The sequence below is a fragment of the Strongylocentrotus purpuratus genome, unplaced genomic scaffold (genome assembly GCF_000002235.5).
Source record: "Strongylocentrotus purpuratus isolate Spur 01 unplaced genomic scaffold, Spur_5.0 spur5_scaffold_5, whole genome shotgun sequence".
Taxonomy (NCBI): Eukaryota; Metazoa; Echinodermata; class Echinoidea; order Camarodonta; family Strongylocentrotidae; genus Strongylocentrotus; species Strongylocentrotus purpuratus.
In genome coordinates, this window is record NW_022145611.1 from 10,133,218 (window position 1) to 10,155,627 (window position 22,410).

Sequence of the window (22,410 nt, forward strand, 5' to 3'; positions counted from 1 at the left end):
GCAGTATTTTTGGAAGAGAAAATATCAAAGTCGGGGTGCGGCCTATGCTGCGAAAGAGTAAAAAAAACCAAAAAAAAGTAAGTCAAAACCAGCACGAATTTGCACATATGGGACTATAAACGGTACAATAACTATACCACTATGGTGCAGGACAATTCCACACATCTTACCGACAATTTTTTCTTGCATTATTGACATGAACACGAAAATAAACTTCCAAAGACAACATCTGCCGATAGAGCTTGTTCGTGCCAATGCATTGCAAAAGTAAAAGAAGGGCCCGTTTAACGGAGTTGCCGCGAAGCATCCAGCACGCAAAGTCGCTGTTTTTAATCCATTTCAATACACAAGAGAGAGGCGCAATGTATACATCACAGAAACAGTGCGGGATGGCCGAGCGGTCTAAGGCTGTGATTTTAGTCACATCAACATTTGTATGCAAGAGATCAAATCCCGACTTTGACAAAAGTTTTTTTTTTTTTTTTTAAATGTCAAAATTGGGGGTGCGGCCTATACGGCGCTGCGGTACATGTCCATGTGTGGTATGTCTGACTACAAATTTACTGTAATGATCTAGAAAAACAACTCCATTAGTATATTTATCCTCTCAAAATAAATAATTGCTAATGGACTCATAATTTTGCTGGTTTAAACATCTCCATGATAAATGGAGATGCGACTTCGCTATTTTAGAATTCGAACCAGATAAATTTGTAGACATTTTCATTTAAATTGTGTGGACAGAATCATTTATACATTTGTATATGTTTTATCCCAGTATGTTGGAAGAGGACTCCCTCTATCTGTCATATGCCGCCATCATGAGCACGAGCTGCAGCGGAGGAGAGGACGACGATGACGACGATGACGGAGGAGACGAGAACGGAACATCATTCCAGGTATCTGTCAGACTGTCGACCAATTCAAAACTTGTCTTAAGGCACATTTATTCAGAATTGCTTTTGATGATTAACTTACTCTGTTCACATTGATGTGTATTTCATATGTATTGTAATCTGTAGGTTTATTTGTAATTTCTTGTCTTGTTCAATATGTAATTGTTTATCATTGTATTTTGTTTGTTATAGCGCTTAGAGACTTCAGTGGTAAGCGCTTTATAAGCACCGTTTTTATTATTATTATTTTTATCATCTTTCATAATAAAAAAAGGCTCGATCAAGAAGGCTTTAAAAGGATTTGTTATTATATTAGCGTGTTGTCTCTTACAACTCATTACTGATATTATGATGTATACATTTTACTTGTTATGACTCATCCCTTTTTTTTTCCTTTTTCAAATTTATTGTTGGTCGCACACTAAAGTAACATAATTGGTTCAACCTAGGAATATGTGTTTAGTTTTGTATCAGAAAATATTATTTTGAATTGAATTCATGCTTTCGGTACCACCAACTAGATTTTTATAGATCCTTAGTATTCAGTCACTATTTAATCCTAGCTATCCTATGCTAGCATGCAATCCTATGTATATTATGATGCAGATTTTGTACCATTTTCACTGTACAATTCCTTTCTGATAGACTTGTACTCAACAATGTATGTTGGAAATGCTTTTTTTCCCATACTGTTCAAAATCTTGACATATCAGCTTTTCAAATGTTTCACTTAAACTGAAATCAGATTACAAATGATGTATCCTTATTTGTTAATTTTTCATTTATTATTGATTCATCTTCACTCCTAATTTATTAATTAATTTATTTCTTCGACTTCACCTGTTTAGGAGCAAGAAATGGAGAAGCAGAAGCTGCTGTCGGAGCAGGCCAGGCTGGCCGAGAGAGGCTGTGCAGAGATGGTACTCCTCCTCATCAGTGCTAGCAAAGGTATTGTCTCACTGCTTTCCGTTTCTTCTTGTGTTCATCTCCCTTACTGTACTTCCCTGTTTCTCTTTCTTTGTGTCCCGCTCTATTGCTCTGCATTCTCTCCTATTCTTCTGTTCTTTGTTATATACTTTTCTCTTTCTTTCCTCTCTTCTGTCTCCACTCTCTTTTCTCATATCTCTTTTTTCTTCTCTCCGCTCTCCTTTCTGTTTTCTTCTCTCTTCTCTTTCCTCTGTTCTGTCTCTGCTCTCTTCTTCCACCCTTACACCCTCTTCTCTCCTCTTCTCCTCTGTCCCCATTCTTCTCCCCTATTCTTTCTCCATTCTCTTCTCTTCTCTATCTTTTTCCATTCTCTTACTCTCCTCTTTCCTCTCTCCTCTCTCTCCCCTCATTCATTTTCTTCTCTCCTCTCTTTCACCACTCCCTCTCTATCTATCTCGTCCCTCACTCTTTCCATCTCTTCCCCTCTCTCTCTCTCTCTCTCTCTCCCTCTCTCTCTCTCTCTCTCTCCCTCTCTTTCTATCTCGTCCCTCACTCTTTCCATCTCTTCCCCTCTCTCTCTCTCTCTCTCTCCCTCTCTCTCTCTCTCTCTCTCTCTCCCTCTCTTTCTATCTCGTCCCTCACTCTTTCCATCTCTTCCCCTCTCTCTCTCTCTCTCTCTCTATTTCTCTCTCCCTCTCTCTCTCCTTGAGCATGTTACACCATTTTGGTTTTATTGTATTTTATTCCACTTTTGTATCAGTGCCTGTGATTGCATTGCGATGCTATGCTATGATATGTTGAGTAGCGTTAGATACATGTAGTAGCAATGTTGAATAGCTTGTTTGCATAATTGGATGTCACAGATTCAAAAGGGCATACGGTACGAGCTTATTGCTATTAAACTTAGGTGCTTATTACAAAATGCTATGATAGACGCTGTTCAGTATCGTCTTTATGTACTCAATGTTGTACTATCTGTATTATGATGAAGTGTTTTAGATGGTCTACAGTGTATTCTGTAAGGTTTATCTGCGCTTCGCCTAAATTTGAGATGTATAGCATTGTTTCTAATATGTTTTACCTTTGCAATGACAAATATATTAAGCAGCTATAAAATTGATTCTTCTAGACGTACTGGTATCTACAAAACTATTGTAAATTTTCTATTTGCAAGCAATATTCCCTGCTGATTTTATACTTCTATTTTTCATAACCGTCTGTCAAAGCTTTTAAAAATATTAGACTTTCAGCAATCAGGATGTTGAAATTTGTTTGAATGAAAAAGATGGACAGTACACACTGTATTTCATATTTTCCCCCCTTTTTATTAACCCTTGCAAATACTTCATGAATTTGAGAACTTTGAAAGGAATGGTTTTATGAAATGATATCGAATGAAATTTCAGGTTTGATTCCATACTAAGAAATGTATGTTTAGGTCATGCATTAGATTTTGCTTTGATAGTCGTAGTTGAATGACTATTGCATCTCTAATTCCTGAACATTGCAGACCGAACCCGTCATTCTTATGGTAAGTTGCGGGTCTTGATCTTGGAGACTAATTGTTGGTTTTACCATTATTCCATACATGTACATAACACTTTTGTTTGTCAAAAAAAAAAATGAAAGATCAGCTTTTTGGGGTGATGGAGTCCATATAGTTCTGTATTAAAGAAAGTCTGTTTGATACAATACATTATATTTTTCTTTATCCCTTCCCCTTCTTTAAATATTTAATGTCTATAAATTTGAAATGTTTTTTAACAACTTTTATAATTTGTTAATGAAAAACGTTTGAGGTGCATGTTGGAGTGAGCTACACACATTTATTTCTCACAGTTCATGCATGAACAAATGCCAGCGCTTGCAGATCTTTTTTTTTGTATTTAAAAAAAAAAATGTTTCATCATTTTTGCTCTGTTTCATTGTTCATTTGAATTGTTGAGTGATTTGCTCATGTGTGGAATTCACTTGCTAAAAGTTCAAGCCAGATTTTAACCGTTTGTTTGATGATATTGCTAATTACCAATAGGGTTGAGATTTTAAAAGTTTGCGCTTATCAGCTTAAGTCCTGCTTGTAGGTTTGAAGTCTGCTTTTAGGTTTAAAACAATCATTACCCTGTAAAGTAAGGAAAACTTTAACAGGCACACTATGTGTGAAGTCCTTAATTGGACTGGGGTATTTTTGGGGGGAGAGACATATTAATTCTTCAAAGAACTGGTAGGAATTTATTCCCTGAAATGCTAGAGCGCCGTTTGGCAGCCGTGCTAAAGCCAGGGTAATAATCAGGAGCGCCAGGAGGGTCAAATCTGACTGACATGAGCGCTATACAAGAACCCACTATTATTATTATTATTATTATTATTATTTTGTGGTTATAGTTCTGACCAGAACAAGGACTTGTAGATCTTTTGAAGAAAGAGATGGTCTCCACATTTCAGACAGTGTGCTCCTGAGTGCTTCTCCTGACAACGGACAGACCACACAGTCCGAAATGTCCAGACCATCTCTTTCTTTGAAAGCTCTACAAATCCTTGTCAGAACTATAACCACAAAAGAATTATACATCAGTTCTGTAAAGAACTAAAATGTGTCTCCAAGAAAGAATACTCCAGTCATTATAAGGACTACACACATGGTGTACCCGTATCTGTTTTCCTTGCTTTTTCATCATGCAAACCTATAAAGAACAATTACATCATTATATTGCACATAAACTTCAGTATGTCTGATTCACCGCTAGTCATGACATGAATTCTGCATGCGATTGAATGCTAATCCTAATATTTAAAAGTACTTTAAATGTTAAAAGAAAAAAACAGTTGTTTAGGGTAAGCAGTTGTTCAGAAATGAAGATTTAACATTGAATGTGGTACTAGCTTTCATTGACTTCTTCACAACTTGCATGGAGATTTGATCGCTCTTCAACACACAGAATGCAATGTGTTCCATGCCTGACGCATAGAGATGACTGAACATGCATGTAAATGCATGAGGCAAAATGCATGGTGCCCTTGCTCTTGGTACCCCTTCAGCATTTTAAAGGCCCCTATCAACAATTTTATGACAATTAAGCTCGACAATACTGACCCGATTAACAAGATTAATGCATCAGTTGCTTTTAGACCGCATCTGCATCTGGGCTGCCCATTTTTGTATGTATAGAGACAGTGGGAATAAGTAATCATGATAATAATTATAAGAAGAATTGGATTTATATACAGCACCGTTTCCAGAGAATACAAGGCACTGTCCCTTGGTCTTATTACAAATTAAGAATCGTAGAGGAATGTTTTCAGATGTTTTTTAAGAAGTCAAGTGAATTACAACTAATTAAAAGTATTTGAAGCCAGTCTATTTGTTTTGGATTTGGGAATGAGAAAGGAAGGAGCTGCTGTTGATTGAAGTTAATATGATGTTCTCTGTTGTTGAAAGAGTGAGGAGATGTATAGGGGAAATGTGGTTGAAAAGGATTGAAAAGTTTGAACAAGTATCTGGTAATACATTCTCTGAGTAACTGGAAGCCAGTGTAGTTCGTTTAACATTGGGGATAGCATGGGTCCAATTCGGTTTTTGACAAATTAGCCGAGCACACTTATTCTGGAGACATTGGAGTCTGCCCAGGTCCTGCTTACTGATACCCCAAGCAAGCATACACCATTATAAAGCCTGGAGAGCACAAGTACTCTAACAACATTATGACATACATAATGTACATACATACATTTATGTATATGTAGGTTTCATAAATGTAGGTTCTAACTTAATATCATGTCAAAATATTGGCAGTGTTTGTGCTTTTTTTCATGCATGCACAATATTTTTTTTCTCCCATATTCACAAAAGGCATATATATATATATATTTTTTTAAAATTTAAATGTATTACAATGTATTATTAATCCAACAGACTTATAAAATGTTGAGTTGAGTTGAGTTGAGGTTTTATTTTCCAAACGTTCAAATACAGTAATATAACAATAATAACAATAATAAATGTATGTTTAACAAATATCTCAAATGAATAATAGGGACCAGAAAATAGCATAAAATGCTAATCATGTCTGGTAACTTTAAAATACAGTATCTTAACATTTAACAATTTGTGTGTATATATATATATATATATATATATATATATATGAATTATTGATTACGGGTACATGTATATACTTAAGCTACCATCTAACATAAAACATGTTTGTGTGTTTAGAACAAAGCCTTAGCTTGTATAAATAGACATTCCGTATAAGATAAAATATGGAAATGATGAAAGAATAAAAAGCAGGTTGATGAATGTGGGAATGATGAAATAATAAAAAACAGGTTAATGAAATGCGAGAATAATTAAAGAATAAATAGCAGGTTGATGAAATGTGGGAATGAATGACTATAGAAGGAACGTTTACCTGCAGTTATGACATGAAAATTAAAAAAGTAAGCCAAGCGTCATAAGTGACAGAAAAGAGCTTTTTTAGACCTTTATTACAGCAGATTTATCTTATTAATTGAGAGCATACATTTACGCAACCATCTACATCAAGTATTTATTTTGCAATCATGTCTATTTTATTGTACGTTTAACATAATGTATGCCGTATACACCATGTATACAGAACAATATATACACATACACCTGTAGTGCGTAACACATTTTAATATTTGTGAGGATACATGTATTCATCTATGAGAGACCCGAGGGTTCCAGTGGTTCAGTTTGCTTTTCGCCTCCCAGGCACAGGTGACGCCAAATAGTAATAATAATGATAATAATAATCTAGGTGATTGCTAGTATAATTATTAAAAACCTGTCGAAAGTGAATAATTAAATAGATGAATGATATAACTACAGAAAAATTGTAAGCCATATATTACAATAGTATCAGTTAAATGCTATTGCCTGTCAGAGGAATATTAACAGCTTTATGAAATCTAAAGCTTTGAAAATTGGAAGTCGTTGTCCTAAAATCTAGTTATCAACTTGATGTCGTCACTGTAACTGCGGCAAGTTTTAACCCCTGTGGACCCTTAACTCGGAGGGGTGCGGAAAATGAGGTTTTAATTTGCTTTTGTGCAATGCTGAAAGAGAAAAATTATTTATTCCATTATTTTTTTATTGTACAGCCTTCTATTGATATGACGTTGTATTTTAATTGGATTGGTTATTTCGTGTTGTCTTGCAGGTGAACCTAGTGACATGGTGTTCTGCTCTCTCAAGCTTGGTATTTCATTGCTCAGAGGAGGCAATGAAATGGTTCAAAGGGTGAGTTTTTTGTCAGCTTTAAAAATACATATTTCAAATGTATTACTGGTACTAAAAAAAAATTACACATGAAAATTTCTCTTTTGGTACCAGCTGACATATAGCCTGTATCCTGTTGACTATAATTTGAATTTCTTGTAACATGCAGACGCCCAATTTTGAGTTATTTCCTACTTATAGTATTTAACAGTTTTATAATAATGATAATAATAATAAGTGGATTTATATAGCGCCTTTTCCAAAGGATACAAGGCACTGCTCTCTTAGACTTTTAACAATTTAAGAGGAGTTGTACAGGTAAGTTTTCAGTTGTTTTTTGAAGAAATTGAGTGAAGAACTGTTTCTTAAGAACGACAGGAGTTTGTTCCAGAGACGTGGGGCTAAGGACTGCACCTTGATACTTGATACTTGATGTGGTAATCCCTGAAGCAGCTTTTCCAAGCTATACTGGGATGGGATGTGTTGTGACAGCAGGTGAAGGTGCAGACAACAAAAGGGTGTACAATTGCTTTATACAGTAAAATAGTGACGTGCAAGTAAAAATAATCATGCTGCTAAATGGTTTACAGCATTCTGGAACCTACAGGAGGTTCCAACCCTCTGATGACAGGGAGGGCGGTCATCTGGAAAGCAGCAACTGATGGGGCAGTAACTGCAGTGAATGGTAGTTGATTCCAGATGCGAATGGTGCGGGGGTAAAATGAGTACTTGTAGGAGTCGATTGTTGCCTCAGGAACAGAGAGCTTGAGTGTGTGGTCTCTTCTGCTGATGTATGTAGCTTTGGTTATGAGGTGAGGAAGACAAATGTTGACTAGCTGGTGGTGTATTTTAAAGAGCATGGTGCTTTGTGCTAGAAGACGACGTGTGTGCAGTTTATCCCATCCCAGCTGGGAAACAAGCCTTGTAGCTGACGTGGTTCTTCGGTAGTCGCGGAAGACAAAACGAGCAGCTGTTTTCTGTACCCTTTCCAGACCTTCGGCAGCACCAGAAGTGTGAGGGTTCCAGGCTTCAGCGCCATACTCTAGCTGCGGTCGAACCAGGGCTGTGTATGCTCTTGACTTCACATCCTTGGTGCATGGTGACAGGGTTCTCCGCAGCAACCCAAGGGTTTTGTTGGCCTTGTTCAGTAGGAGTTGGCAGTGTGTATTCCATCGAAGGTCCTTGGTTACAGTTACCCCGAGATACTTGTACTTGTCTATCCTGGGTATTATCTCGTTGAAAATCTGGTAGTCATGCTGTATTGGTGTTCTTTTCCTCGTGATGGTAAGGGAGGTGCACTTCTTGACATTGAAAGCCATGAACCATTTCGCTGACCAGTCAGACAAGGTTTGAAGGTCTTGCTGAAGGATGGAGGTGTCATTCTTAGTGTGAATTTCTCTGTAGATCACACTATCGTCAGCAAAAAGGCGCATCTTGGACTGGATATTTGCAGTGATGTCGTTGATGTACAGCAAAAAGAGGGCTGGTCCTATCACTGAACCTTGAGGTACCCCAGAGGTAACAGGCATCCAAGATGACCGGGAGCCCTTGACAACAACTGCTTGCTGCCTGTTGGAAAGTAGCGACATAGTCCAATGTAATGTGTCTCCTCTTATGCCATAATGCTCGAGCTTGGTCTGCAAGTGGCGATGAGGTACTCGGTCGAAAGCTTTCTGGAAGTCAAGGAAGATGACATCTGTTTGGCCTCTGCATTGTAAGGTGTGTGCCCAATCCTGGGTAGCAGAGATGAGTTGTGTGGTGGTGGAGAGTTTCTGCAGAAATCCATGTTGGTCATCTACCAGGATGTTGTTGGCAGCTACATGTTTCGAGATATGGCTGAGCACTATGTGTTCCATTAGCTTGCTGCAGATGCAGGTCAAGGAAATAGGTCTGTAATTTCCTGGATCACACTTATCACCGGACTTGTGGATGGGTGTTACCAATGCATGCTGCCATTCAGCTGGAACAGTGCCAGAGTTGTAGCTCTGCTGAAAAAGGAATCCTAAGGCAGGAGCAATCTCGTCAGCTACAAGCTTGAGGAGTTTAGGTGGAAGTTCGTCTGGCCCACAAGCTTTGGATGGGTTGAGATTTGACAGCTGCTTTGCCACACCAGGACGATGAATGTGTAGATGGCCGATATCAGGAAAGTGTGAGGAACCTTCCATACGAGCATGACAAACCTGTTGGTTGGTGAATACCGAGTGGAAGAAGGAGTTGAGACACTCTGCTTTGTCTTTGTTGGTTGTGTGGATGCCTTTGTCAGATCTAAGCGATAGGATTTCCATATTCTCAGTCCGACACTGCTTGACATAGGACCAGAAGGTCTTGGGATTCCCTTGCAGACTGTTCCCTATGATGTTGTTCACGTAATCGTGGTGTGCTTGGTGAACTAGTTTCGCTACCACGTTGCGGTGCTGTCTGAAAGCCTTCCATTTTGACGTACTGGGGTTTCTACGGGCTTTCTTAAAGAGCCTATCACGCTTCCTCATTTTTCGTTTGAGGTCGGTGGTGATCCACGGAAGGTGTCGCCGGGATTTGCTCATCTTTGATGGTATCAGATCCTCCATACACTTCTTGAGGAACACAGATATCCTGTTCCAATTCTCATCTACAGTTTGGAGCTCTGGAGATGAAAGGAATAAATCGATTGAAAACTTTTCAACTGTTTCTTTAATGATCTGGTGGTCTGCTCGGTGGAATTGGTAGATCTTCCTGGGAGGGGCACGGGCTGTTTTCGGATTTCCTGAAAAGACGAAGGACACAATGTTGTGGTCTGATATGCCAGGATGAATGGATACATCTGTAATGAGGCCAGGGTTGGACGTCAAAAGAAGATCCAGGATGTTACTAGACGCAGGACGGGTTACATCCCTTACCAGTTGTGTCAGTGAGAATTCCAATAAGGTGTCAAGCAAAAGTTGATGGATGCTTGCACGGTTTGGATTGGTCAGTGAGCAGGATTCCCAGTCGATGTCTGGAAGATTGAAATCTCCTCCAATGATGATGTTAGGGTGACTTCTTCTGTGTTTAGACATAACCTTAGCAAAATTAGCAAAATGTTGTAAATTGTAGAGCCACAATGGAAGGGGATTTTAAATACATTTCTTGATCCAACGCTTTCCTAAAAACAGAGATCTACTGTACATTGTCTTGTCTGGTTCTGGCATGAGTTTATTTCCTTTATTTTATTTGTCCCTTTCTCTCTACCAGAAAATGCTGGAGCATCTACAGGACAAGATGGATGTGGGTTTCTTCACCAGTGTTGCCGAGCTCATGGAGAAATGCACGTAAGTACATATCGGTATATCATTCAAACTTTGATGATGATAGTGTTACAGAAAATATGTATATGGATATGGATGTATTATTAATCATATGCAGAAATTGAAGATGTATGTAAACCAACACAAAAAAGACCTTTCATAAATTTTAGACATTTTCATTTTGTTTTACATATACATGTGTATTGGATTACAATATATTAGCAAAATATTAGTGTATGGTTGGCAGACAAACTGTACCTACTCGATTATAAAGAACATTATCGCCCTAGTCTTTTACATTTATTTGTACATATAGCTACATGTACTGTGTCCTTTATCTGCACAGTTTCTTGGTCAGTATCTTGATAAACGTGAATCAGATTTGCATCTTTTATGGTGCTCTAAAGAATGTTTGCATGTATAAATGAAAACTACTAAATTGTTTGTGTTTTCTATCAAAAAATTCAGAGTTCTCGATCTGGAGGCCTTCGAGAGGTACAACAAGGCAGAGGGTCTGGGCGTAACGTCTGGTGAAAACGCAGGTATGAACAGATTTAAGGTCTAAGAAACATGTAGAGATGAATGTTAGAAGGAGAAGCGTCCTTGATAGTACATGTGTGTTTGTAGAGCAAGCATGAATTAATTGTTCTGATAACGTGCTTAGGAATTTTTGATGACATAGTTTTGTTGACACTGTAGGTTACAGGGTTGTTTCCCTACTAATTCTATAATAAGAAATGATAACCAATATTAGATAGGGTAAATGTATGATTGTTTTGTACTTTTTGAGTTACATTTTTAATACACATGCAGTGTGTGGAAATACTAGATTAATGTTTTAATTAGCCATGTAGAACAACACATAGAGAAATATGATGGCATACTAGTTTTTCAATTGAGCATGAGTTGAGCACAAATCACTTGTACGGTTTATGTTTTCTGATGAAGGACTTTTGTTATCTAAAGTAGATTGTAATGTATTGCCTCAAATTAATGACCTTCTTTCTTCTTCTAATCTTGTATTGTCTCGGATTCAAACCCATTTGGGTATTATTGAATAAATTGCTAGAATCCATAATTTACATTTGATATTTTTGAAATTTGTGATTTTGACTTTCCAGCTTTGATTTGAAAAATAGGAAATTTGCATTGCAAGACGATTTGCAGATTTTCGCCCTGACATTGGTTGATTGACAACTGTACATTCATGCCAGGTGTCGATAAAATATTATTTTGCAAAGTTCTGACATGAAAATGTTCAGAGCAGACAAAGTCACATCTCCTTAGACCCTTGAATCTGGTTCATGATCAACATTGCCAACAGACAGAGAGACATAGGACCAAAATGTGAAACGGCGAATTGCGGCAACTGATCTTGTTATCTTTAATAGATATGTTTGAATGAATGAATGAATGTGTGTTGTGTTGCCTTCTGCATAATTTATAGTGTAGTTTTGGAATTGGTTTTCACGAAGGCACACTTTAATACTCACCAATGTTTCTTGAGCTTGAACTTGTATTTGTGGTGTGAGTTTCAGATGAATAGATAGTTGCATTTTCAATATTTTCATGATGGTTTGCAACGATAGGGAAGTTCAGTTTAGGTTTACACTATATGAAGCTTTATTTCCCTGTCATTTTTTTCTTCTTGAATTAATTTCTCACAAATGTCCCATTCAGGCGACTTTTATTTTATTATTTTGATAATGAATAACTTGGATAGGGGAGAAAGGAAAACAATTTTTTTTCTTCAAATTTATGAGGATGCAATATATGCAGAAGTGTCTGTAACTCATGAAATATACATTATTTTTTAGAGCTGAAAGATAATGAGCTTTTAGATTTCAGTTACAGCAAGTGATGTGTACTTGTAGATAAGAACATTTTTCTTTTTCAATACCCCCCTTCAATTTATTTTACATGTAGATGTATGATGGAATATTGATTCCTTGTACAAGTATTCTATTACAGACAGTGCAATAATATGTTTGACATTGTGTGGATTTTACCCTTCTGCATGTACATACTTAATCTGACATAGTGTTCTAATTTAGTCGATTTGATGTGTAATTAATCTACGTTTCTTGTGATTTTGTCAACTTGGGGATTGACTATTCTAATGGTACATTGATTCTTTATTTAAACAAATTTGTTTAATATGTACAAGTATGTATGTAGTAGATAACAAGTAGTTCAATCATTTTGAGAGTCTAGCTTAAGATGTTTTGTCTTAGAAATTGTAATTCTTCAAAGGTATTGCTTAACATTTACATGAAAGTGTCTTATGATGCCGGACTTGAAAACATTTCATTGGTTTTAATTTTCATTTATAATCAATTGCATCAAAAAGGGAGGAGGAAAACTCCATTTATCTACACACTTTTGGATATCAAATACAGTCTATTTCAGCAGAATTTTAGCAGGCTTTGGTAATTTTGCCTGTGTCAAAAAAACAAACCCCATTGACAACTACTCCCATGGAAAATTCCTGCCCAAAGTAGTTTCCCCTTTGTTGATATATAAGAAGATCGACTTGTGTTATTTTCTCTTTGGGGGGGGGGGGGGGGTGGAGAGGGGGGTAGTTTTCCAAAAGATGGGGGAGATTTGGTCGTATATGAGGTATTAGTGTTGGGTTTTTTGCTCAGGGTTTGTATTCCAGAGTGTAATTCCATTGTGTTTTGAAGTTGGCGCTTGACAGTCAATTAATACAGTAGTGGCGTTTCCTCACTTGGGAATTCAAGTTGTCTTGGTTTTTTTCTTATCTTCCTTTTTTTTTTGGGGGGGGGGTGGCGAGGTAATTTACTTTTACAAAATAATTGTAAATAAAACAGGTTCCAATTTTCATTTTCATCAAATTTAATTTTGATAATATTTTTTAATATGTTCTCTTAGTTATCAAATTGCTCTAGTATTTTGAAATGTTAAACAATACCTGTGATATAGAACTTGAGAAATAGAGGCATGGTTCGCTTTTTAATTCAGACCCTCCCCTTATTCTCATTTTTTTCTTTCTTTCTTCTCTTTATTTGATCATCTGTTATTAAACCCTCGTTTATGTTGATATTGTGTTTAATTTTTTTCAATCCAATGTTTGTTGATATTTTACCCCTTCGTCTTTGTGATCCCCTGCAAACCATAAACAGGCTGTGATGGACTTAGAGCAGGTAAAAATACAGAAACAAAATTAGCACTCTTCTATCTCTCTCTCTATCTCTCTCTTTGGAAATTGAAGGTCGATTATGATATGGCCATGCAAATGACCTTTAATTCACTCTCTCCGATATCTCTACACTTCACTACATTGCATTAACACGCCTCGTTCCTCGATTTCAAACGCCCTTTTTTCAAGCTAATGTTGCAAAACTTTTGTAGTAGTATAGAGCCTTTTATTCATTATTATTTATATTCATTTCATATGGAGCTTTCTTTCTGGGGCTTATCATTATCGAGCCCATATTTATTTATTTGCATGCCAGATGATAGATAGTATTTATGATATATGATTTATGGAGCTTTTATCTCACACAATGGTATGTGATGCCTGGTTTATTAACAGAAATATATATTCACTTTTGGGCATTGTTACCAGCACAATTTTTACACGATTGCATTGGTGAGGCACAATGAATAAGCACACACTATTAAAAGCACACTAATATCGCTATCATTAATATCACATGAGGTACTAATATTGATTAAAAACGTTTGTGACAAGCAAATTTTTTTTTTAAATACCATAAATACAAATAGGCAAGGTTCTTCAATAAATGATACATTATGGCTCATGAATTAGATTGTGCAAACATTTATGAACTGATGATATTTGAGTCCAAATTGGGTCACGCTGTAAGGTATCGATCACATGTTGTTGTTAACTGGTTGAAACAGGAAAAATGAAGACGTTTAGTTTGATGGCATTATATGACTATGAATATGAAGGATGCATTTTTCTATAAGATTTTATTAATCACTACATGCAGAATTGGTCATATGAACAAAAGACGGGGAAAAAAACCTTGCTGTTACATACATCATGACACCTTTGTGGGGATGGTTTTGAATGCCTAGATGGATTGTGTATTGCCAAGAAGAACCGACTGGGATTATCATTAACCCCTTGCCCCTGGGAACTGGCTGGTTCCTGTATTTAAGCCCACAGGACCGACAGAGTTCAGTAGCCATGTTTCTTCTAGATGAATACAGATATTTGCATGTTGTGCATGTACCTTCATCATTATTATTTTAACTGCATGGCAATTCGCATGTTTCTTTGAGTTTCTTTGAGTTTCTTTAACATTGCAATGAATGTATTTTCTTTTCATATATTCAGTGGTGTCAGCATCTTAATTTCTGTTTTGTTATTTTAAAACGTTGCTACATCATTTGCAGTTCCAGCAATTAGTAAGATACAGGCAAAAGAAAATCTCAAAATGAAAAATGGGGAAAAGGTTACTGTAGGCATCTATTCTTATTACACTGTAGTTCTTAATAGATGCATTTCTCTATACTTGCTCTTAATAATTCTAGGGGAAATTATGGTAAGGATGTTTTTATCTTTCACTTTATACACCATTGTTTTTCAATTTATCAGTAATAACTTATACATGTCCAGATGTGGACCTTTTTCTTTATGAACAGCAACAAACAAAGAAAGAAACAAACAAATAGACAGATAAGTAGAACGGTTTAGATTTCTCACCTGAACTGAAAAGAATATATCCATTAAGATGTCTAAAGTTGTCTAAAGTTATCCAAAGTGAAAGAAAGATATTAATATTGTTTTCTAGTCAAGGGTGACAAAAGCAAAAATTAAAATTGGTACTTTGAACAATAAACATGTACTGTATTCCTCTTCCCTACCCAATTCAGAAGGAGAAAAATGTGATTGACTCAGAACTCATAGTACCCTGTTTCCTTGCTATCATTTGACAATGATCATTAGTATGATCATGATCACTTTCTTATTACTTATTATGATTGCTACTGTCAATTCTAACCTTAATTTGAAATCCTGATTGGCTATCTCCTTGATGTTCATCCCGTAATAGGAGAGAAGGCGATGCATGATGCGGACTTCACCTGTGCCTTGTTCCGATTCCTGCAGCTGCTCTGTGAAGGTCACAACTTAGGTAACGATCATGCAACCTCAAAGGCATCATTCTGTAGATATAAGTCTTGGGCAACTCCAAAGTACATTCTATTGTGTCCTATACAGTATGTTACCAACTATATCAAAGATTCCTGCAGCTGCTCTGTGAAGGTCACAACTTAGGTAACAATCATCCAGCCTCAAAGGCATCATTCTGTAGATATAAGTCTTGGGCAAGTCCAAAGTACATTCTATTGTGTCCTATGCAGTATATTACCAACTATATCAAAGATTCCTGCAGCTGCTCTGTAAAGGTCACAACTTAGGTAACAATCATCCAGCCTCAAAGGCATCATTCTGTAGATATAAGTCTTGGGCAAGTCCAAAGTACATTCTATTGTGTCCTATGCAGTATGTTACCAACTATATCAAAGATTCCTGCAGCTGCTCTGTGAAGGTCACAACTTAGGTAACAATCATCCAGCCTCAAAGGCATCATTCTGTAGATATAAGTCTTGGGCAAGTCCAAAGTGCATTCTATTGTGTCCTATACTGTATGTTACCAACTATATCAAAAGATTTTATTTAAGCTTAGTCATGAACAAGTTACGAGTACCTTATCTCCTCAAATTAATCATACCTCTTTCAATCAATTGTTAATTTACAATGAATAGTTACAAGTTACGAGTACCTTATCTCCTCAAATTAATCATACCTCTTTCAATCAATTGTTAATTTACAATGAATAGTAACATATGATTAATATTATTTTACATGTACAGGGTGTAGATACAATGCATGGTAAGATATGGTTAATTTCAGCAAGATTGGAGATACAAAAATTGTTGCAATTGATTATAAGTTAATTTTTATGTTACAAGGAACTGACAATAGTATTACACAAGGTACATAGTAACTTGAAATCTCTAGTTTTTATAAGAATACATGTAAGTAATAAGGAGGGTGATTTCTTTGATGGTTCTTTTGTTCATTATTCTGTTTTACTTGTTGACACATGGGACACAAAGTGACCAAATACTGTTTCTTGGACCTGCCTACATAATTCTAAGCTTTTCTTAGCTAAATGTCATGAATTTCATTTACTTGTGTCAACTTCGTTGATCCTGAAATTATATATATGGCTTGAGAGTTACCTCTTAAAGGTTTATATACTGTCAGTATTGATTGATCTATTGAAAAAGCATATCAATGAAAGCATCATCATTCGAAGAGTAGGAGCCCTGTTTTGTAAATAATACTTTGTTTGTCAGTTTGAAAGATCTGTGGTGAATCAAATACTGTATATTGATTTCAGTAGCTTATATCAATTTGTGTAACTTGATATTGCTATAAACAGGACGTAAACTTTTTAAGTATTGTTTCATTGATGTGTCCTTTATTTAAAGAAAGTTTATACAATGACCTTTCTTGCTTTGCTTTGGTTCAATATCAGAATTTCAGAATTATTTGAGAACACAAGCAGGCAACCACACCACAGTCAACATCATCATCTGCACTGTGGATTATCTTCTAAGACTACAGGTCAGTGAACCTTTAAATTACTCATTTGAATGATTGATAATGTGCATATAAATTTCTAAAGTTCTTATTCAAGATTCATATTCCAATTCCATTTGTAGAAAATTATTCTTATTCAGAGACAAAAAAGTACAGTACTGAATATGTATAAAAGTCTCGAAACAATTAGATATGAGGATTCTGCAAGTTAAGTTTTGGGTCTTTCTAAGCTGTAATTCTACTAATGATCACATCATTTTAGTGTCTGCTATATTTCATGGGTATTTAGATAAAAATAAAGAAATTACCCTGAAAATGTATACGCATTAGTTATTCTTCACTAAATTTGAACGAATGGTCAAATTAATTCTGTTTTCCTGCAGTGATTTTATGTGCATACATGTACTTGTAGTTGAAGTCTTTTTTTCTTTTGAAAAATATCCTTTTCATATAGGAATCAATCAGTGATTTCTACTGGCACTACTCTGGCAAAGATGTTGTCGATGCTCAGGTAAACTATCTCTCTCTCGTTTGTATGCTGTAAATACTTGTGTATTTATTCAGTACTGGTATATTTCAGAAATGTATTATATAGTGTAATGATATGTAACATTGGCTTTGGAAACCTTTTCAGATACATGGTTTTATGTCCGGGTGCTCTTCAAGGCACGCTTAGTGTCAGGTTGTGAATATCCTTCATCGTCTTTTGATGTGTTTTACCCTTTTAAATATTGGAAGGAGAAAGGATCTATTATTTTGCTCAGTTATCATTATGTAGAATATGGTCTTCTTTTCATAGTGAAGAGATTTTGACTGGAGTATTCTTCAATAACATTTACAAAAACTTCCATTAAATGTCAGATGTTTATTCAAATCCAAAGCATGAACATGTATGGACATATCTGTGACCAGTTGATTAACGTGTTAAATACAATTTGATTTTGGTATATCAGGAATTTTCCACTCTCTAGCCTGATATGATGCTCAATGGTTTAAAACTAACAACCATTGAATGGAATAAAGAATAAAGAATACAATAAGTAATGAAACATATATGAACTAAAAACATGCATGTAAGTATATTTAAAGAACCAGAAGTTCTGTGAATTCTCATAACTCTACTTTGTCTTTTGAGGCATGACAGTTTGACTATTTTACTCTTACAACAGGGTCGAGAGAACTTCTCCAGGGCATTCAAGGTAGTGAAGCAAGTCTTCAGCTCCCTGACTGAATACATACAGGTACGTGTTACTAAACCTTTTCTTCTTCTGCGTGTTCGCAGATCATTAAACAAGTATTCTATCAGTTTCTACTCTTCTTTTGCTTTGATCTTCCTCTTTCCATCTTTTCGACATGTTCTGTGTTGTCGGTACAAGTTTTTCCTTGCCTACAGACCTCTCAGTGATAAAAGAGATCATGTTCTCTACATTTTCACTCTTTTAGATCCATTACTTGAGGCAGCATCCCTGTTAAGGGAACCAGTTAGCCTGGCCCGAAGTCGTCTGTGAATTCATCTTTTCGCCTACCTCTAGTAGATGCCTTCTTGAGTCCCCTAATTATATTTGTCATTTTAAACTTAGATTTTGGATCTCACTCTCTTTATCTCTGTCTGTCTCTCTCTCTCTCTCTCTCTCTCTCTCCTGTCCACCATTCCTCCTCCCTCACTATCTTCTCTTCTGTACCTCTCTATATGTCCATACTGTTGTGTTAAATTTAGACATATGATCTCAATTAATTTTCTTTCAATCAAAACTTTTCCCACAGGGTCCATGTTCTGGAAACCAGCTAGCCCTGGCCAATAGTTGTCTCTGGGATGCTGTTGTAGGGTTCCTCTACATCTTTGCCAACCCCCAGAAGAATTCTTAGTCCCTTACATGTACATCCATTTTGTTATTTTCAATTAGGATCCTGAAATTCATTTTTCCCCTTTCTCTCTCAAACCATTTCCCTCTCAGGGTCCATGTTCTGGAAACCAGCTAGCCCTTGCCCACAGTCGTCTCTGGGATGCTGTGGGTGGGTTCCTCCACATCTTTGCCAACCTCTGGAAGAGTTCTTAAGTCATGTACATGTACATCCATTTGGTTATTTTCAATAAGGATACAAGATGTAATTATTTTCTTTTTTGTTCTTGCTTCTCTCTCAAACCATTTCCCCCTTCAGGGTCCATGTTCTGGCAACCAGCTAGCCCTGGCCCACAGTCGTCTCTGGGATGCTGTGGTAGGGTTCCTCCACATCTTTGCCAACCTCCAGAAGAAGCTGTCCCAGGACACCAGTCAGCTGGAGCTCCTCCGAGAGCTGCTCAACCTCCACAAGGAGATGGTCGTCATGCTGCTCAGTATGCTTGAAGGTCAGCTAACAATATCTCTTTTGTTATCATAAAAAAACACTTTATTCAAATTAATGATTTTTTTTCTTCTTTTTCTTATCACATTAATTTTAGGCTTATAGAGTGCATTGTGTGTTGCCATCTTTATGCGCTAAACACAATAACGATAAAACAAATTTATAAGCATGCTTGTTAGTACTGTAATGCATTTTAGATTTTGTCAATTAAAGCTAGGTGTTATCAAAATCATATTTCATATTACCTGTACCACCTAGTCCTTAAGGCTAGTTTGTGAATTTCTTGTTGAGTTATTATTTCAGCACTATTGCACCTTAAGAATTTGATTTCAAGTGCATTTGGTGCATTACAAATGTTTTTATTGTTGTTGTTGTTATTAGTATTAGTAGTTGCACAATATCATTTTTTTTTTAATGTTTCTTCATGACAGGTAATGTGATGCATGGGACCACTGGCAAACAGATGGTGGATACTCTCGTGGAGTCATCATCTAACTTGGAGGTAAGCCGACACGATGTCAGGATCGATAGATCACTTTTACATTGTATATCTACAGTAATGATTCCAAAAATAGAAGATATTGTCGTCTTGGAGCCACAAGGCGTGTTACAGATGTTTATGCATGGGTATATAGTTAGTTTAGTTTAGTTTATTTCTTTATTAAAAAATCACACCCGTCATCAGACGGCTGGCCTAAAAAGGCCTATGAGTGATACATCAAAAATAACAGTCATAAACAATTTGACATGATAACATAGTACAAATATAAGTATAACATAATTACAATCACAGGGAAAAAAAAAAAAGAAAAAAAAATTATTCATTTAAGTAGTACAAAAGTTCTTGGCGAGTTGTTAGGATTTGGTTTGCAAAACTGGCTATTAAACTGCTTAGTGAGTCAGCTGAAATTAGGTAAATAAATTGTTGGTATGTGGAAAGATCTGAAAACGTATGGTCATGTTCTATTATATCATAAAGAAGTTGTGATCTGATGTCATTATATGCAGAACAAATCATAAAACAGTGGAACTCATCTTCTATGTTACTAGAATTACAAAAAACACAGTATCTTTCTTCATATGGGACATTTTGATAACGCCCAGTTTCAAGAGCTATAGGGGCACAACCGCATCTAAACAAAGCCAAAGCACGTCTGTTTGATCTATTTTGACATTCTATTACATATTTTGACGTGTTCAAAGATTGTTTAAAATTTCGATAAGTTCTAAGTTTATTTTTAGCATGAGCTTTCTTCCTTTTATCGTCAAAAATTGAATTTCTCCATCTATTCTCGATAAATAATTTACATGACGATGACACAGTTTTTACAAAATTGTCTGTACTAACAAGATTAGCTAAAGGTAAAACATGTACACATTGTAATTTTGAAAAAAGCTCTTTGACTCTGAAACACCAGTTTTTGACTCCATTGTTTGCTAGAGATTTAGACCAAGAAAAGATTTTACTTGGGTAGCGGTCACTATTGAGTTTACTTAAGTTACTCCATAATCTAACAACCGATTGAATTTGGTGATATATAGTCGTTCATGATTTAAGCAACTTGGCGATCACTACATAACACTTAGCCAACAGGTATTTGCTGCCCTCTATATACCCATGCATGAGCAACTTTAACTCATAATTTTAAATGAACAGTCAATGCCCTTCTCTCTCTGAACAGACTATATTTGTTTATGTGAATCGGCCAAAGTAAATGGTCGGCCAATGTAAATGATAAACGAAAGTGGTCTTTACCTTGATGAATGAAAATATCCCCCTTCACCTTGAAAAAGTAATTTGTTTTGTTTGAACAGCAATCTACTAAAAATGCTGAGTATACAATGTATATACATGCACATGTTATATGCATTGAAGAAAAGACATTCACGGAACAATCTCCTTTAGCGTTGGGAAATTATGTAAATTATCATTGTCATGACTGTCATGATATCAACATTATCAATTTAATATCTGAGTTTTACAAAGAAGGATAGAAACAGATAAAATCTCACTCTTACAAGTGATATTCTGTAGATCATTGCTACATTGTATGTGTACATGTACAGTGCATCAAGTCTTTGCAGCATTCCTAACATGTCGATTTTGCTCTTTGTTTGTATCTGCAGATGATCTTGAAGTTCTTTGACATGTTCCTCAAACTGAAAGACCTTTCCTCTTCCGATGCATTTAGGGTGAGTATTAAAGGCATTGGGTGGTATTCTCATAAGTTAAGCCGTGACTAAGTCCAGACTAAACCAGAATTTTAGTTCACACTTCTATGGAATGCTAGGTTTCATCTTCCTCCTTCATTATTCATAACAAAGATAATCTACCAAAGACTTTGTTGAAATTCAGTTCATACTCATATTATCTTTTTCTTCCCATTTAATTGCAAAATTAATTTTTTGGACACTTTTCATTAAAGAATAAAAATAATCTGTACAGGGTAAATGAGTTGACAACAGGCACTCCAAAAAAGTGTGGACTAACTTAGTACACACTACCGAAATACCACCTATTGTTTAACAATGCTAAATCTGAGATGCTTGACCCTACATGTACTTGTTATCAGCGTCTGTGATATAGTGTAATATTGTAGCCCTAGAAAGAATTGCGCTTCAAAATGATCATGAAGTGCTTCAAAAAAGTAAAAATCTTTGAGTGACTGGTTTTACCATACTCATTTCCCCCGACAGACGGTAGTTTTATAAAAACTGTGCCAGTCATTCGCGAAAATATCTGTACGCAAAAAATATCAGCTTATCCAGTAAATCAAGATGTGTTTCTTTCTTGACAGGAATTTGATGCTAATGGCGATGGTTGGATCTCACACAAAGAGTTTCAGAAGGCTATGGAGGCACAGAAGATGTACACAGTGTAAGTCATATGAACAGGCATCATGATGTAATTGGGCATTCAACAGCATGTAAATCTCGAGAATAGTGTACTAGAAATGACAACTAACTAAGAATAATAATCAGATTGGAATAAATTGGACAAAACAACAACAAACAAAATAGAATAAACCTATTGCTAAGCTTGTGTTGATTTTGGTCATCATTCAAAATGCATTTTTTCTTACTAGTAGTTTATTGCGAGAATGTATCTATATACATTTAAAACCATCAAAT

The 22,410-nt window shown here is 36.0% G+C and overlaps 1 protein-coding gene across 1 annotated transcript in view; it reads left to right on the top strand.

Annotated features, from left to right (window-relative positions):
- Nucleotides 1-22,410, top strand: part of LOC580223 (ryanodine receptor 2) — a 173,182-nt gene that overhangs the window by 145,797 nt on the left and 4,975 nt on the right. Inside the window, exons 91-104 of the mRNA XM_030999251.1 lie at nucleotides 779-899; nucleotides 1,745-1,844; nucleotides 7,007-7,086; nucleotides 10,276-10,352; nucleotides 10,797-10,870; nucleotides 13,472-13,492; nucleotides 15,377-15,457; nucleotides 16,871-16,959; nucleotides 17,390-17,446; nucleotides 18,105-18,176; nucleotides 19,096-19,282; nucleotides 19,710-19,780; nucleotides 21,406-21,471; nucleotides 22,077-22,156. Of these exons, the coding sequence (XP_030855111.1) occupies nucleotides 779-899; nucleotides 1,745-1,844; nucleotides 7,007-7,086; nucleotides 10,276-10,352; nucleotides 10,797-10,870; nucleotides 13,472-13,492; nucleotides 15,377-15,457; nucleotides 16,871-16,959; nucleotides 17,390-17,446; nucleotides 18,105-18,176; nucleotides 19,096-19,282; nucleotides 19,710-19,780; nucleotides 21,406-21,471; nucleotides 22,077-22,156 (1,176 nt within the window). The remainder of the gene's footprint in view (nucleotides 1-778; nucleotides 900-1,744; nucleotides 1,845-7,006; nucleotides 7,087-10,275; nucleotides 10,353-10,796; nucleotides 10,871-13,471; nucleotides 13,493-15,376; nucleotides 15,458-16,870; nucleotides 16,960-17,389; nucleotides 17,447-18,104; nucleotides 18,177-19,095; nucleotides 19,283-19,709; nucleotides 19,781-21,405; nucleotides 21,472-22,076; nucleotides 22,157-22,410) is intronic.